We start from the raw sequence: 14,349 nt of genomic DNA on the forward strand, positions 1-14,349 counted from the left end.
TTGAATCTCCTTAGTCCTATCGTCCACCATGGTCTCTTTCCAGCTTTTCATTTCCTACGTATTTGAAAAGCAAACCCTTGGCTATATCCAGGCCAGCGACAAAAGGGTTAAAGAAGACAGGGTCACGCACAGACCCTTAGGCTAGCCACAAAAAGAATCCTAACAAGTTGGCACCCAACTATTGGAGGTCTGGCTGATTCATTAGTTCTAAATCTATTGTCTACCCCATCACCTACATTCTACCCACAAACATATACGATTCCAATCTTTTGCTAAAATCTAGGTCACAGGTTCCCCCCAACCCTAACCTTGTCAAAGATTAATCAAAGGACGTCAAGTCATTCTGGCACCAAGAAAGCAATGAAGCAGCCCTGGCTTTGGGGTCACCATTTTCTAGATCAATCAATTGTTGAATGAGCCCTTGTAGAATTTTGCCAGGAATAAAACTTCAAACTCTGGTTGAGGAGGTCATTCTCCTTCTTCCCCCTCACTTCCCTCTTAGTCACTATTGAGAGCACCACCCTGCTCCCAGGCCCTCATCTCCCATCCCAGGATGATCATGGATCTCTGTTGTCTCTCCCTGCCTCTTTTCCTGTCTCCCTCTCCCCCCTGCCTCCCCCCCCCTCACACACACACACACACACACACATATATACACCATTACACCCTATCCAAGCTGGTACAGAGGCTGCTTTCACCTCTATAGCACCTCTTGCCTGTTTCACCTTTGCAACTTCTCTCCTTGATTTCCCCTCTGGACACCTCTGTCCTCTGTCCTTGCACCTTTGCAGGTTTCTATCTCCTGCATATGTAACCCCCTTCTCTCCAACGACACTTCCCCTACCCTTATTGCACCTGGACTACTGAAATTGCTGCCAGGGCAGGGGGAAGAGGGGTGTCTGCCTTCCACAAATCTCTCCCAGTATGACATGAAGGCAGCTGTGTGCTGCTTGAAGTAACCAGCTACAGCAGGAGGAAACCTGCTGTCCTTGCAGATATCCACCCCCCCACCCTTTGGATCAGACAACCTTAGCCCTATGCCACATTTGGTACATCCACACAGAAGAAGTCCCAGATCTTTCATCCAGGGGCCATCACCATGCACAGGTGCCAGCTGGCAATGCTTGATAAACAGTATGGGGTCTCAGATCCAGGATGGACTGAAGAAGAGACCTGAGTCTAGAGGCAAGGCACTGTCTCAGGTCCCAGGCTGCACCCTGAATGAGGATGAAATAGGGCAGCAAACAGATTCCCACTATAATGAGCTATTGCTGGTGGCAGGAAAGCTCAAGACATAAACCAAAAAGAGAAGGAATCCAAAAGATCTGCAAGATAGGCCTCAAAGGAAAAAACAGTTTGGGCATAAATTCAACTAGAATTCCCTGAAGAGATGAAGCAAGAGTTTAAAATTAATTTATTAATTTATTAAATAAATAAGACCATTAGAGAAAAAAATAAGAATTGTGGAAGAAAGGACTGGAAGGGGAATTAGCACAAGAGACAAAACAAGCATCAAACTCTAACTCCATGAAATAACTATTAAAAAAATGAAAGATATTAAAAAAAGTCATTTCACACCAAAAACAAGTGACCTTGAGAACAGATCAAGTAGAGATAATTGAAGACTCAAACTGAAAAATCCTGACCAAAACAGAGCTGACATAGTATTTTTTTTTTATTTTTGCAATAGCTAAGTATTGTCTGAGGTTGGATTTGAACCCAGGGCTGGTGCTCTATTCACTGCACCACCTAGCTACTCCCCTGCATAGTATTTTTTTTTATTCAGCGTGATTTTGCTTTAATCCAGACCTGCACATTTGACAGGGCTCAAAAATAAACCAAAGCAGATGTGTCCATCACACCAGGAGGTATTTTACCACTAATGCCAGACAATAAGGCAAAAACGCATCAAGCCTTCACCCTCACACTGTTTCAGTCTTAAGCCACTCCTAATTGTCCTGGGCATGTGGCCTGCTCACCTCCACCCTCAGGGACCTGCATAGTATTTCAAGAAAACATAAAATTACCCAAATCTCTTAGGACCCCAAAATGAAATGGAAATATTAAGAATCCTTTGAAGACCCCCTGAAAGTAGCTCCAAAATAAACTCAAACATTATAGTCAACATCCAGAGGTCCTAGGTTGAATAAACATTGCCAGCCACAAGATTCAAGTACCAAGAAATCGGGGTCAAGACCACATGATTTAGCAGCCATCACTGTAAATGGAGTTCACAGCTAAAAACCCAGAAAAACAATGTAATCCTTCAAAGGAAAAATAGAGAACTTCCAAGCATTCCTAATGAAAAGGCCAGAGCTATATAGAAACTGAAAATACCAACATATGGCCAAAGAAACAGTCATAAAGGATTAAAAATCATAAAGGATTTAAACTGTTTCTATTTTAAATAGGAAGATCATGTGTATTCTCCAAATTATCTTTGAGGATCATCAAGGAATAAGAGTGAGGACCAGAGTGGCTTTATCTTTTATTTTCATCCATTTTTACAAATATATTTCCAAGTTACAAAATTTCCCTCCATCCTCCCTTTCCACCCCGCTCCCTTCAGTTGGGAACAGTCAGGTTAGCATTTTACATACATATTTTGTTAAACATAGTTACAAATTAGTAGTTTGGGGCAGGAGGAATTAGGATTAAGGGAAAGAGATACATAAGAGATCATTTTTATAAAGGATTCATCCGATTCGGTAGGGTGTGTGTGTGTGTGTGTGTGTGTGTGTGTGTGTGTGTGTGTACACACGTGTGTGTGTGTGTGTGTGTGCGTGCGTGCGTATGTTTTCTTCCTCTGGTTGGGGATAATATAGTCCATAATCTGTCTCACACGGTTGCCCTAGCTCTCTAGGCCACCGAGAAGGGTTGCTTCCATTGCAACATCTTAACGTTGAGGCGCACATTGTTCTCTTGGTTCCACTCCCTTTGCTCAGCATCAGATCCTGTAAGTCATTCCATGCTTCTCCGACCAATCATGGTTTCTTACAGAACAGTAATATCCCATAGCATTCTTGTACCATAACTCGTTTAACCATTCCCCAATAGATGGCCATCCCCTCAACTTCCACTTCTCTGCCATCACAAAAAGGGCCGCTATGAATATTTTGGAACATGTGGGACTTTTTCTATTTTTTACAATTTCTTCTGGTATAATCCTAGCATTGGAATTGCTGGGTCAAAGGCTATGAACAGTTTTATTACTCTCTGGACATAATTCCATACTGCTCTCCAGAAAGGTTGGATCCATTCACAACTCCATCAGCAATGCCTCAATGTCCCAATCCTCCCAAACCAGAGTGGTTTTATCTTAAAAGGAATGGAAAGGGAAAAGAAATACAAAAGGAGTTGGGATTGAACTGGGCCCCAAAATGAGAGTGAACTGGTCAGAGGAGAGAAAATACACACATTGGATGCAGAACTAGCTTATTGGACAGGAAGACAGCAAAGGGGAGATTAGATAAGGGGCAGAGGGCAGATTAAAAGAGGGTAGAAGGTGAAGAGGCATTTAAAAGGGGGGGGAGGATAAGATTGAGCTCTGGGTGAGGGGAAAAGGTAGAAAAGCAGGAATTTGTATGAAACCTAAAGACCACCATCATTTTCTTCTGATTTATAAAGAGAAGAGAAACTGGTCAGAATAACTGATGCAATACATTTATGCAATACTGGTGTGAAGAAGGAAAACCCACTTTGAAAACCCTAAGAACTCTGGATCAATGCGGTGACCCATCACGAAATCCAGAGGAGCAGTGCTGAAGTGTGCTGCCCCCTCCTGACACAGGGGATGGACTGGGGTGGGGTGGGAGGGGTACAGCTAACATATAAAGGGCTTTGCAACTCAGATCTTAAAGCGTTACATAAATGTGAGCTATGATCCCATGGCCAATGGGAGAATGTTTTTTTTGTTTGTATTTCTTTAAAATGCTGCTGGTGGGGAGCGAAACACACCCTGTACTCTCCGGGCCAGCCAAACTGAATTCTCCATCTCGTCCCCATCTCTTGGCCCAGTTATCCAATGTTCTCCTCCCCCGTTCTCCATGCTCCCAGCAGCTGGCGCCCCTCGACCAAAATGACTTTAGATTGTGTATGCAGGTCTGCAAATGTCTCCCAGTGAAGTGGGAGGTTCTAGGACAAAAACTGCTTAATTGAATCTCAGTGTCACTAGCACCAGCTGGCTGGATTGATAGGATTGAGGCTAGATGAGTTAATCAGGCCTCAGTTTCCCTCTCTGTCCCCAGGAGGGACATTCTTTGCTCCCAAAAGGCTTCCTTGCCCCTGACCCTCAGACACCCTCGTCTGGACTCTCAGACCTGACCAGGGCCTGGCACGACCAAGCTGGGCTCCTCTGATGCCCACCACCTTCCTCCTCTCAGTGTTCTCTGGGCTCCCGGCTCCAGAGGGCCACTCTTCCAGGGAGCATTCTGAGATAAGTTTGCAGGATGACAGACCCCAAAACCGGAAGCTCACCAAGTCTCATCTCATTTTTAGACAATGACAGTTGGAGGGAGAGGGACTTACCCAAGGTCACACAGCCAGGGCTATCACAAGACTTTGGAGAATCCATAGTTCTATGTGATGCCCCCACCTACCATAAACTCCTTGCAGAGACCCCCCCCCCCATCTCATCTGGAGCTTTTTGGTTTTTAGGTTTTTTGCAAGGCAAATGGGGTTAAGTGGCTTGCCCAAGGTCACACAGCTAGGTCATCATGAAGTGTCTGAGACCGGATTTGACCTCAGGTTTTCCTGACTCCAAGGCCAGTGCTCTATCCACTATGCCACCTAGCCGCCCCTTCATCTGGATCTCTTAAAGCCCTAATGAACAAAGGGATGAACCAGAGAGAGGGTTCGGGGACTGCCAGGCTGGGCTGGGATCATTCCTCACTGCTCTCAGGAGCCCCCTTATATTATGAGGAAGCAGAGATCCAGAAAGGGGGACGCCAAGGGTTCACAAGAAGGGGGAGGATGAAGAGCGTAGCTGAGTTCTGGGATCAACGTCATGGAACCCCTGGGGAACTTCACTATTGGGAGTTTCCTTATGCTGCCTTGAAGTCAAAACCAGTAGGAACCCTCCCAGCGTCCTCCCCACACTGAGGGGCAACATTGCAGGGGCACGTTTAGGTTGAATGTACAGGAAAACTGCCCACAACAGCCTCTTTCAGACTTGCCTGGGTGACCTTGGGAGGTGGTGAGTTCCCCAGCACCGGAGGCCTACAAGCAGAGACCAGATACTCCTTGTAAATAATGATACTGAATTTTTTCAGGTATGAATTGAATTCTTGGGGACCTTCCCACTACGATAAATGCATGATTCTCTGCTTTGTGTAGGAAGGGAAGGACACAGCCTGGAGGACTGCCTATGTGGGGGGTGGCAGCAGCTGGGGGGCCTGCAGGTGAGAAAACAAAGGGATCCCAAAGTCAGGAAGTACCTCGCTCCCGCTTGGGATGGGAGTCATCCGGACGCCACCCGCTCCAGATACCACACATCTCTCCAAACTAAGACAGATCCATTAATCCATGAGCAACACAGGGACATGTACAATCCATGGGGTACAGGGAGAGATTCACCCCGTCCCTGAAGTCAAGGTCAAAGCCAGGAAGTGGGAGAGAGTGGATCTGAGGTTGAGAGAGATTTTTAGAAAAATGGGATGGAAGAAAGGGGGATGGGGGGGCCGGCAATCAGGGTTTGGGGGTGAAGTACATGAGAGGAGGAAGGGCAAAGAGTCAGAGGGAGATGGGGTGGGCGTACAAAGGGGAGCTGGCTCAGCAATGCAGTGGCTTTGGGGGGCTGGGGGGGACAATCACGGGATTGCAGATGAGGGGAGAGAGTGGGGTTGGGGCTGAATTTGGGGTGGGATGAGATGGAGACGAGGGGAGAGCCTTGGGGTAGCTTATGAAGGAGAGAAGAGACTGAGGTGGGGGTGAGACTGGGGAGAGGAGAGGGAGGAGGGGAGGAGATGGGGGATGGGCAGGAGGGCAGATGAGAGCAAAGGGAGACTGGCTAAGGTGGGGCCTGGGCCAGAAGGGCCGGTGGGACTGGGGCCCCGCTAGGGAGATGAGAGCTTGGGCCGGGCCTAGGTCGGCAGCAGGTTGTTGGTCTGGAGTTCAAGCAGAGGCGAAAGGGTGTATCGCAAGCGGCGCATGGTGCCCCTGGAGCACAGGCCAGGAAGGGCCTGGCGGATGACCTTGGGGTCGATCAGGTTAAGATAGAACAGAGGCAGGCTCAGGAGCCACAGAGGAAGCAGCAGCCAAAGCAGTGTGAGGGCCAGGAGCCTGTGGGGCAGAGGTCAGGGTCAGCAAGGGGGGCCCGGGGTGGGGAGGAGGGGAGGAGGTGAAGGGGAGGAGGAGGGGTCCTGCCCTGCCCCTCTCCCAGCCCCACCTCACCTGAGCCTGGATAGTGAACTAGGTCTGTGGAGTCTATTTTCCTGCCAAAGGAAGGAGAGTCCGCTGAGACCCGAGGCCCAGGGTGGATCCCAGAGTGCCCGGAGGCCCTGGCGTCCAGGGTCCTTGTTTGGGTCAGAGGCCTCCTGGCGTCCTAGGAGCCTGCCCTGGCCAGGTCACCAGTCATTGGGCGGAAGGCACTGGACCCAGGGCCCGGCCTCCACAGGCCTCGCTCCCACGGGCCTCCCTCTCTCCCCACTCACGAAGTTCGCTTTGGCCACCTCCTCCATGAGGGAGCCTGGGGTCTGGACCGTGCTGGAGACCTGCCCGAACTTCCTGTGCACAAGAACAAGGCAAGAGGGGTCAGGGGCAGAGGGCGGGGCCCCTCGGCCCCCCAGCCCGGGACGTTCCTCCAAGGCTCGGGGAACTTACAGATCCATTCCTTCTCGAGGCATGTCCAGGATAGAGGCCATCTCCATCACCTTGGTCTGGAGCTCCTGCAGCCAAAGAGGAAGGGTCACCCTCTCACTATCTGGGAGGGGAGGCTCTGGACAAGGGCAGGGGAGATGGGGTCCTGGGCGCACCTGGAGGACCCCACTCTGCTCCTGGAAGCTGGCCCAGGCCTCCTCCTTCTGCATGATTGCCTGGGAGGAGGAGGAGGAGGAGGAGGAGGATGGTTAGAAAGCCAGCAGCCGCCTCACCGTGGCCCCCACCCAGCAGCGGGAACCCACTGCCCAAAGGCCCACAGGCACATCCACAGTCACACTGGCACGTCTCGCACGCCCTCTCTCACATACACACTCAGTCACTCACTCACACTCACCTTCTGGATTTCCTCGGCCTGGAGGACAGATCTGGACTCCTCGATCTCCAGTTGTTTCTACTCAAGGGACAGAGGGGCCTGGCTCAGTCAGCCACTTCTCAGCTGGCCTGGGTCCCCGGACTTCCCTCGCCCTCCCCCTCGAAGCCCACCTGGAGGTCCAGCAGCTCCACCTGCAGGCGCCGATGCTGCCTCCGCTGGCACTGCTGATCCCCACCATAGTAGAAAAGCTTCCAAAAGAAGAAACAAGAGGAGCTGGGGGGCAGGGAGACCCCGGGGAGGCCGGGAGACCCCAGGGAGGCCGGAAGCCCCCGGGGGCTGCAAGGCCTTCAGAGCATCCCATGAACAGCTGGACACACTGAGGCCTAGGAAGGGAAAGACCTAGACCTAGAAGAGGAAGAGCCTCAGAAATTATTTATAACTGGGGAAACTGAGGCTTCCAGAGGAGAGGTGCAAATTCTTCCAGCCCCTACCTCCCAAGCCCCCCCCCCCAGCCTCCATCCCACATTTCAGGACCCTGTGCCTTTCCCAGGGCCCCCCAGGGCAGGGGGTGGGCCTGGGTTCCACTGACACTCAAGGCTCCCTGTCACCCTCCTCCGCCCCACCCCCATCCGCTCCCTGGACCCCAGACCTGGCTGGACAGTTCTTCCAACTCTCCTTGAAGTAGCTCGTTATTCCTCTCCTGAAGAGGAGGTGAGAGTCAAGGCAGAGGCAGGGGCCGGCCTCGAACCCCCGACCCCCAGGCCCGGCCCCAGCCCCTCACCAGGAGCATCTTTTGCTCTTCGGCTCCAGCGATGAGCTCCAAGGTGTGGGCAGATCGGCTCTTGACCATGTCTTCGACCTCGTCGCGCAAGGCCCCTGTCGCCTGGTTCAGCCTCCGCTGGAGACTACAGGAGGGAGGCTCTGAGCAAGGGGGGGCCAAGACGGGCTTGGGGGGAGGCCGGCGCCTGGGGCTCCTCAGAGCAGCCCGACAGGCCTGTCCCAAGCAGCTCCTGGGGAGGGGAATTGGGCCCAGACTCCCCCTGCCCCCCACTTCCTTCTAGGCCAGGACCCTTAGGAAGCATCTCCTGAAGCCAAGCCCTGGGGGTGGGGTCTGGAGACACCCAAACAAGAGTGGAAGGGAGCCTCCCGCTCCTTCCCCTTCCCCCTCTTCCTCCTCCCCTTGCTGCAGTCTCCCTCTCCCTCCTGAGCCCCTCCGTCCAACCTAGAAATGTCTGAGAACACAGATAGGCCCTGGGCCTTCAGGAGTGGCAGAGCCAGGAAGAAGAGTTTAGGGAGGGGGCAGAAGTGTCCAGGGCAGGGGCGGCTAGGTGGCGCAGAGGATAGAACACCGACCCTGGCGTCAGGAGGACCTGGGTTCAAATGTGGTCTCAGACGTTTAATAATGACCTAGCTGTGTGGCCTTGGGCAAGCCACTTAACCTCATTGTCTTGCCCCCCAAAAAACAACCCCCCCAAATAAATTATTTTTAAAAAGGAGTGTCCATGGCAGCTGTGAGCATCGGGATTCTGTAAGTCCTCTCATTGGATCCTCATGCTGGGCCATGGTGCAGTGGCCCCTCTTGGGGGACAGCGGGGACCACAACTTGACAGGGACACTGGGACGTGGTGTGGTGGAGAGAGCGCTCCATATGAGGGTCATGTGACTGAATCTGAGCCTCAGTTTCTTCATCCGTCAGCCCACTGTACCAACCTCACAAGGGTTTGGCAAGGATCAAGCGGCACCATTTATTTAGGGGCTTCACGGTCCTTCAATTGTCTCTGGATACCCACTGTCCCCAATTACTCCCCATTGACGTCACAGGCCCCTTCACCACCGTGACATTCTGGAACTTATCTAGGGATAAAGATGGCTTGTGGGACCATCTGACTGAATGTCAAGACCTGGCTGTGGGCACATAGCTCAAGGCTAGGAAAGGGGGGATTTGGGGGGCCTTGGAAAAGGGCAGCTGTCATCACTAGAAGTGGGGAGCCTGGACTCATCAAGAACCAGTCGCGGCTCACTAGCCTCACTTCCTCATTTTCTGGGCTGGTACATCTGGGGAAGGACGCCAACGCCCTGGGTCTGCATTCCAGAAGAGGCAAGCGACCAAGATGGTGGGATGGCGAGGTCTGGGAGGTGGAACGTGATGGGTACATTCAGAGCCCAAGAGCCCTGGATGCCAAACTGAGAGGGGTCCCTAGCTAGAATCATGCCAGCCCCTGCTCACTGAATTTCAACAGGCCGTGGGAATGACTGGAACGCAACAGGACTCATTCCTGAAGAGCTGGCAGCCTGGTGGGAGAGGCCCTGGCCCCAGGATCCCCAGGGCTCCATCTTTACATTCAGAGTGCCGAAAGGGGCCAATAATAGTCGACGGCAGAACTGGGTCCAAGGATTTCAACCAATTAGAATCCAGGGAGGTGAAATTTAGGGGTGAGAACTTTATGTTCTCGAGTAGAATAAGGGAATCTCCCTGGTGAAGAAGTCGGGGTCGGCCCCTTCTCTGCAGCAGAGCCTCCCAAGTGGGAGGGGAAGGGAGCCGTCAGAGGCTGGATTAGAATCCAGATCCCGCTGCCTCTGAGACCTCAGCTCTCTACTTGCTTCTCTTTGGTAAGCTGAAACTTAATAAGGCTCAGTGGATTTGGGGGGGCGGGGAATCTGTTGCACGATTTCTACTGGGTGAGAAACCCCAACTGGGGGTGCTTGGTGGGCCATCCTCAATAAGACTCCATGGAGGGATTTGGCCATCAAGAAAGGGATGATGATGATGATGACAATGACGATGATAATGATTCTAGGCCCCACAAAGCCAGGCCTGGTCTTGTTTTTGGTTTCGTTTTGTTTTGTTTTTGTGAAGCAATGGGGTTAAGTGTCTTGTCCAAGGTCACACAGCTAGGTCATTAGTCTTAAGTGTCTGAGATCAGATTTGAACTCAGGTCCTCCTGACTCCAGAACTGGTGCTCTGTCCACTGCACCATCTAGCTGCCTCCAGGCCTGGTCTTAGGAGAGAGATGGACTGTGGCCCCCAGGGGCCTTAACATAAGGGCTGCTCTGGGTCCCTCCTATTTAAGGAGAAAACTGGTAGTTACTGGACTGATTTTACATAGGTTGGAAGAGAGAAGGCTTGGGGGGAAGAGGGGAAAGCATAATCAGAGACGTGGATGAGGAGGAACCCCACGGAAGCCACTAGAAGCACCACCCAACAGTGGGGCCCTCCAACGTTCTCTGAATGCAAAGAGCCTTGGTTTCATCTCCGAGGGTCCAGAGCCTGCCCTAGGGCAGGTGTCTCAAATGTGTTTCTGGGCATCAAATGAGGCTCTGAACCCCAACCCTGACTCTCCACTCTGCTCCTCCTCCTTCTCTCCCCTCCCCCAGGTTCCTTCCTCCATGCTCTCCTCCTTCATTCCTGCCTCCCATGAGGAAAGGGTCAAGGCACCAGCCATCCTGGGCCATCTGACCTTTCCTCTCACTGAGCTTCAGTCTTTGCCTGTCTCCTACAAGACCACCCAAAAACCCACCCAATCTATCCATGCCCCCCAACAGCCCTAGTCTGTCCTGCCCCACCCCGGGGCCTCTCCTCTTATTCACTTAGCTCTATGGTGGGTCTGGGTTCCAGTGGTCGTGCCCTGCCCTGAGTCACCAAGGAATGGCCTCCCTGTTCCTAAGTCCAGTGACCCTTTTCTTCTTCATCCTCTACCTCTGCAGCCTTCCATCTGTTGCTCTGATTCTCTCTACCTACTTTTTCTTTCTTTATATCCTTTCTCTCTGTCTCTCTGTCTCTCCTCTCTGTCTCTCTGTCTCTGTCTCTCTGTGTCTCTGTCTCTGTCTCTCTCTCTCTGTCTCTCTCTCTGTCTCTGTGTCTGTCTCTCTCTGTCCATCTCTCTGTCTCTCCTCTCTCTCTCTGTCTCTGTCTTCCTTCCCCCCCTCCCTCTCTCCTTCCTTCCCTGCCTCCTCCTCCAGGTCATACCCTCTAACCCCAGGTGTCTTGGGGCTCTGTCCTGGGGCTCTGTCCTGGGCCCTGGGCTCTACTCCCTCCATTCTTCCCTGGCTGATCTTATCAGAACCCAGGGGTTTAATTACCATCTCTGTTACTCAAAGCTCCCTTTTCTGACCTAATCTCTCTGTTGACCTCCAATCTAACATCTCCAACCAGCAGAAGTCTTAAGGTTTAGTATGTTCAAAACCGAATCCCCCTCCCCCCCTCAGCTTCGCTATTGCTGTGGAGGGCATAGCCCTCCTCCCTCTTCCCCCTTCCCCCATATCCACTATGGGGCCAAGACTTTGACTTCACCTGGGTGACATTTCTCATCAACTTCACCTTTGTAACATCTCTCCAGTTCTCTTCCCTTCTCTTCACCGACGGGCAAGGCCCCCACTCTGACCCAAGCTCTTACCACCTCACAGCTGGCCTATTGTAATAGTTGGGGTGGGGCTGCCTGCCCCAGTCCACCCATCCCCCCCATCCCCCTAGTCCCTCCAGTCCCTCCAGTCCATCCTCTGTTCAGGAGCCAACGGACTTTTCCTGAAGCTCGGGTCACCCACATTTTCAATACATCCCAGGACACTCCCCCCCCCACACACAAACACATACACACATTTCCATTCAGCCTCCAGGTCCCCGGTTGTTCCACAAACAAGATCTCACACTTTTATCTCCTCCATTAGACTCTATGCTGTCTTTTTTGGTACCCCTAAAAATTGGCAGGGTACTTGGTATACAGCAGGTACTTAATAAATGTTTGTGTTTCCTAAGGGCTGTTTCCTTGTAGGCCCAGCATAGAGAAAACCCTGAATGAATTCTCATGGACTCGTTTTGAGAGTGAAACCTGGATCCTCTCTATTCTTCTATTTTCCCCAGGGAAAAGCATGCAGCAGGTGCTTAATAAAGGTTCAGTAAATATTCCCTTAAGTGCCCATTTCTTAGACTTATTAAGTTTTTCCCTCACCTTCCCTCTTCTACACCCACCTCAAAACTTCTTGGGGTCTGGGGATATTTCTAGCAATACCTATGATGTAAAAATGAAAAGCTTTGATAAAATTTACCAAATTAAATCAAAAACTGGATCTCAGTTTCCCTGGAGGATCAATGAAGGAGTACAAACCAGAGGGTCTCTCAAGTTGCTCTCCTTCCTCGTTCCCCTCTCTGGGACTCCATTTCCCCCTCTGTTCAACCTCTCGTGAGGAGCCCCTTTCTCCCCTCTCCCCATCCTCCTTCCATCTTCCCAACGGGCTCAAGGGGGAGGGGAGACCCACCTGCGCTCGCGCTCCCTCAAGCTCCTCAGGGTCAGGACCAGGTTGTCACTCTCTGTCTCCAGAATCCTCATCAGTTCCTCCAGCTCCTGCTTCTTCAGCCGCCCATCCCTGTTGTCCTTCTGAAGCTGCAACAGTATTTCTTCAGCCTCCTCCATGGGTTGGTCCGGCCAGAGCCCCCCTCTTGCCTGCCTGGCCCAGCTTGGCTCTGCCCAGGATCCATTCCGTGGGGTCATCAGACGTCACAATGGCCTAGACTCCACCCCAGCCTCTTTGCAGGGCTCGAGGCTTGAACAAGGGTTCTCAGTCAGGATCCTTGTCACCCCTTTCTTTTCAGCTCCCCTCGATCTTTGCCCCCTGGCCGGGCAAGCTCCCTCTTCCTCTGGCTCCACAGTCCAAAGTCCAGGGAGCCTCCCCAGCACCACCACCCATTCCTCCCTGCTGCCCTCTCTCTGCTTTAGACTCATCGCTCCTGGTGAACCCCACCAGCCAGAGCGTTTCTGCTGCGTCTTAAGTCAGGTGGCTTACACATAATACATGACCTGGGTCAGACAAGTCCAGGCTTCGTGTCTCTAGCCACGTACTTAGCCACACGCCACACCAATCTGCACATTGGTTCACAGAGCACCCTCACCTGTGAGAACCTGGACAGGAGCGGTCCAACACAAGGCCCTGACCTCCATACTTCCCCCTAGCCAGAAGTCAACAGAATGGGGAATTATTTAGCAGGATGGATAAAAAATAAACCAGCTTGCGGAGAACATTAACATTAATTTGGCCTTCTCCAAGTCGATGAGGACTGGTTTGGTGCCCCCATTTCCACTTCAGTTTGACACCCAGGTCCACTCCCCAACCAGGCCCTCCTGTCTATAGAGACTCTCCCATGGCATAGGCTCCAACCTTTACCTCTGGCTTGATCCTTGATGCTTCAGTCACATTTCCCAGACTTGTGGTAGTGGTTTGGCTTTCATTGTGTCTCATTCCTCTCCATCATGCAGCTTCTATGAACTCCTGACCCTTTAGACAAGACTGGATCTCGAGGGGCTTGGGAGGAAGCAGGCCCGGAGAGGTTGGGACTTGCCCAAAGTCAGTTATTTTGCCTCAGGGCCTTGACAAAATGGGGATGAAGCCCTTTGCTTCACAGAATTCTGTGACTTACTCCATCTGTGGAATACCTAAAGCTTATGGGGATGCATGGGGTGAGTCTTCACTGGGACCCACAAAGCATTCAAGAGAAAAACGATGGCCTCGAATTAAGATGGCGAAATAGCATAAGGATAAACGAAAATTCCTTCTGGGTTCGAAAGATCAATGAGCCACACAAGTCAAATGAATGGTGAGATGTGACGAAACTTCAGATGAAACTCGGGGCTCTCCTGCGATTGCTCCGGCAATCTGATGCTCTGTGGCCTCAGGCTGTGGAAGGAGCAGGTGGAGATGACTGTATCTTCCAGTCCCCTCCACATCTGGGCCACATTGGAGAAAGGGCACCGTGACGTGGAGCTAGTCTAGAGGATCCTAGGAAGGACCACCAGAAAAGGAACTGCAAATTGTTACTTAGTTGGGGAAGGCTTGGGGGTGGAGGAGGCGCTGTCAAATGAACTAGGCCTGTTCTCACAGAGCAAAACCAAAAGCACTGAGTGCAAGTCGCAAAAGGACAGATGTAGGTTTAGTATCAGGAAAAATTTCTTAAGTCAGTTATCTTAGAGTGGGGCAGCTGGGGCTGGGGCTCTAGCATTTTCAAGCCCCCCCAGATTGGATGTTGTCTTTGAGCCTCTCCTGCACCACTTAGACTGAATCCAAATACCTTCATTTGGTACCGAGGGAGTTACAGTCTGCTTTTCCAGTCCCATCTCCCATTTGTTTCACACACATAAGGTGGCCCCCAGCCTTTGCCTAGCCTCGCCTTG

At 51.8% G+C, this 14,349-nt stretch overlaps 1 protein-coding gene across 3 annotated transcripts; it reads right to left on the reverse strand.

The window, feature by feature from the left end:
- Positions 1-5,503: 5,503 nt before the first annotated feature.
- On the reverse strand, positions 5,504-12,673 carry TMEM191C (transmembrane protein 191C). 3 transcript variants are annotated; one of them, XM_074206579.1, is made up of 10 exons: positions 12,443-12,673; positions 7,971-8,094; positions 7,839-7,889; positions 7,360-7,437; positions 7,211-7,267; positions 6,972-7,031; positions 6,820-6,884; positions 6,651-6,723; positions 6,391-6,431; positions 5,504-6,279 (listed from the first exon to the last, which is right to left on the reverse strand). In XM_074206579.1, exons 1-10 carry the CDS (start codon positions 12,595-12,597, stop codon positions 6,081-6,083), a joined length of 903 nt encoding a protein of 300 aa, XP_074062680.1. In that variant the 5' UTR covers positions 12,598-12,673; the 3' UTR covers positions 5,504-6,080. The 3 variants fall into 3 exon arrangements, with proteins under 3 accessions (XP_074062680.1, XP_074062682.1, XP_074062681.1); XM_074206581.1 differs by lacking the exon at positions 12,443-12,673 and adding an exon at positions 11,481-11,604; XM_074206580.1 differs by lacking the exon at positions 6,972-7,031 and having other exon boundaries at positions 12,443-12,671.
- Between the last annotated feature and the right edge of the window lie 1,676 nt (positions 12,674-14,349).

The sequence above is a fragment of the Macrotis lagotis genome, chromosome X (assembly GCF_037893015.1).
Source record: "Macrotis lagotis isolate mMagLag1 chromosome X, bilby.v1.9.chrom.fasta, whole genome shotgun sequence".
NCBI classification, from domain to species: Eukaryota; Metazoa; Chordata; class Mammalia; order Peramelemorphia; family Peramelidae; genus Macrotis; species Macrotis lagotis.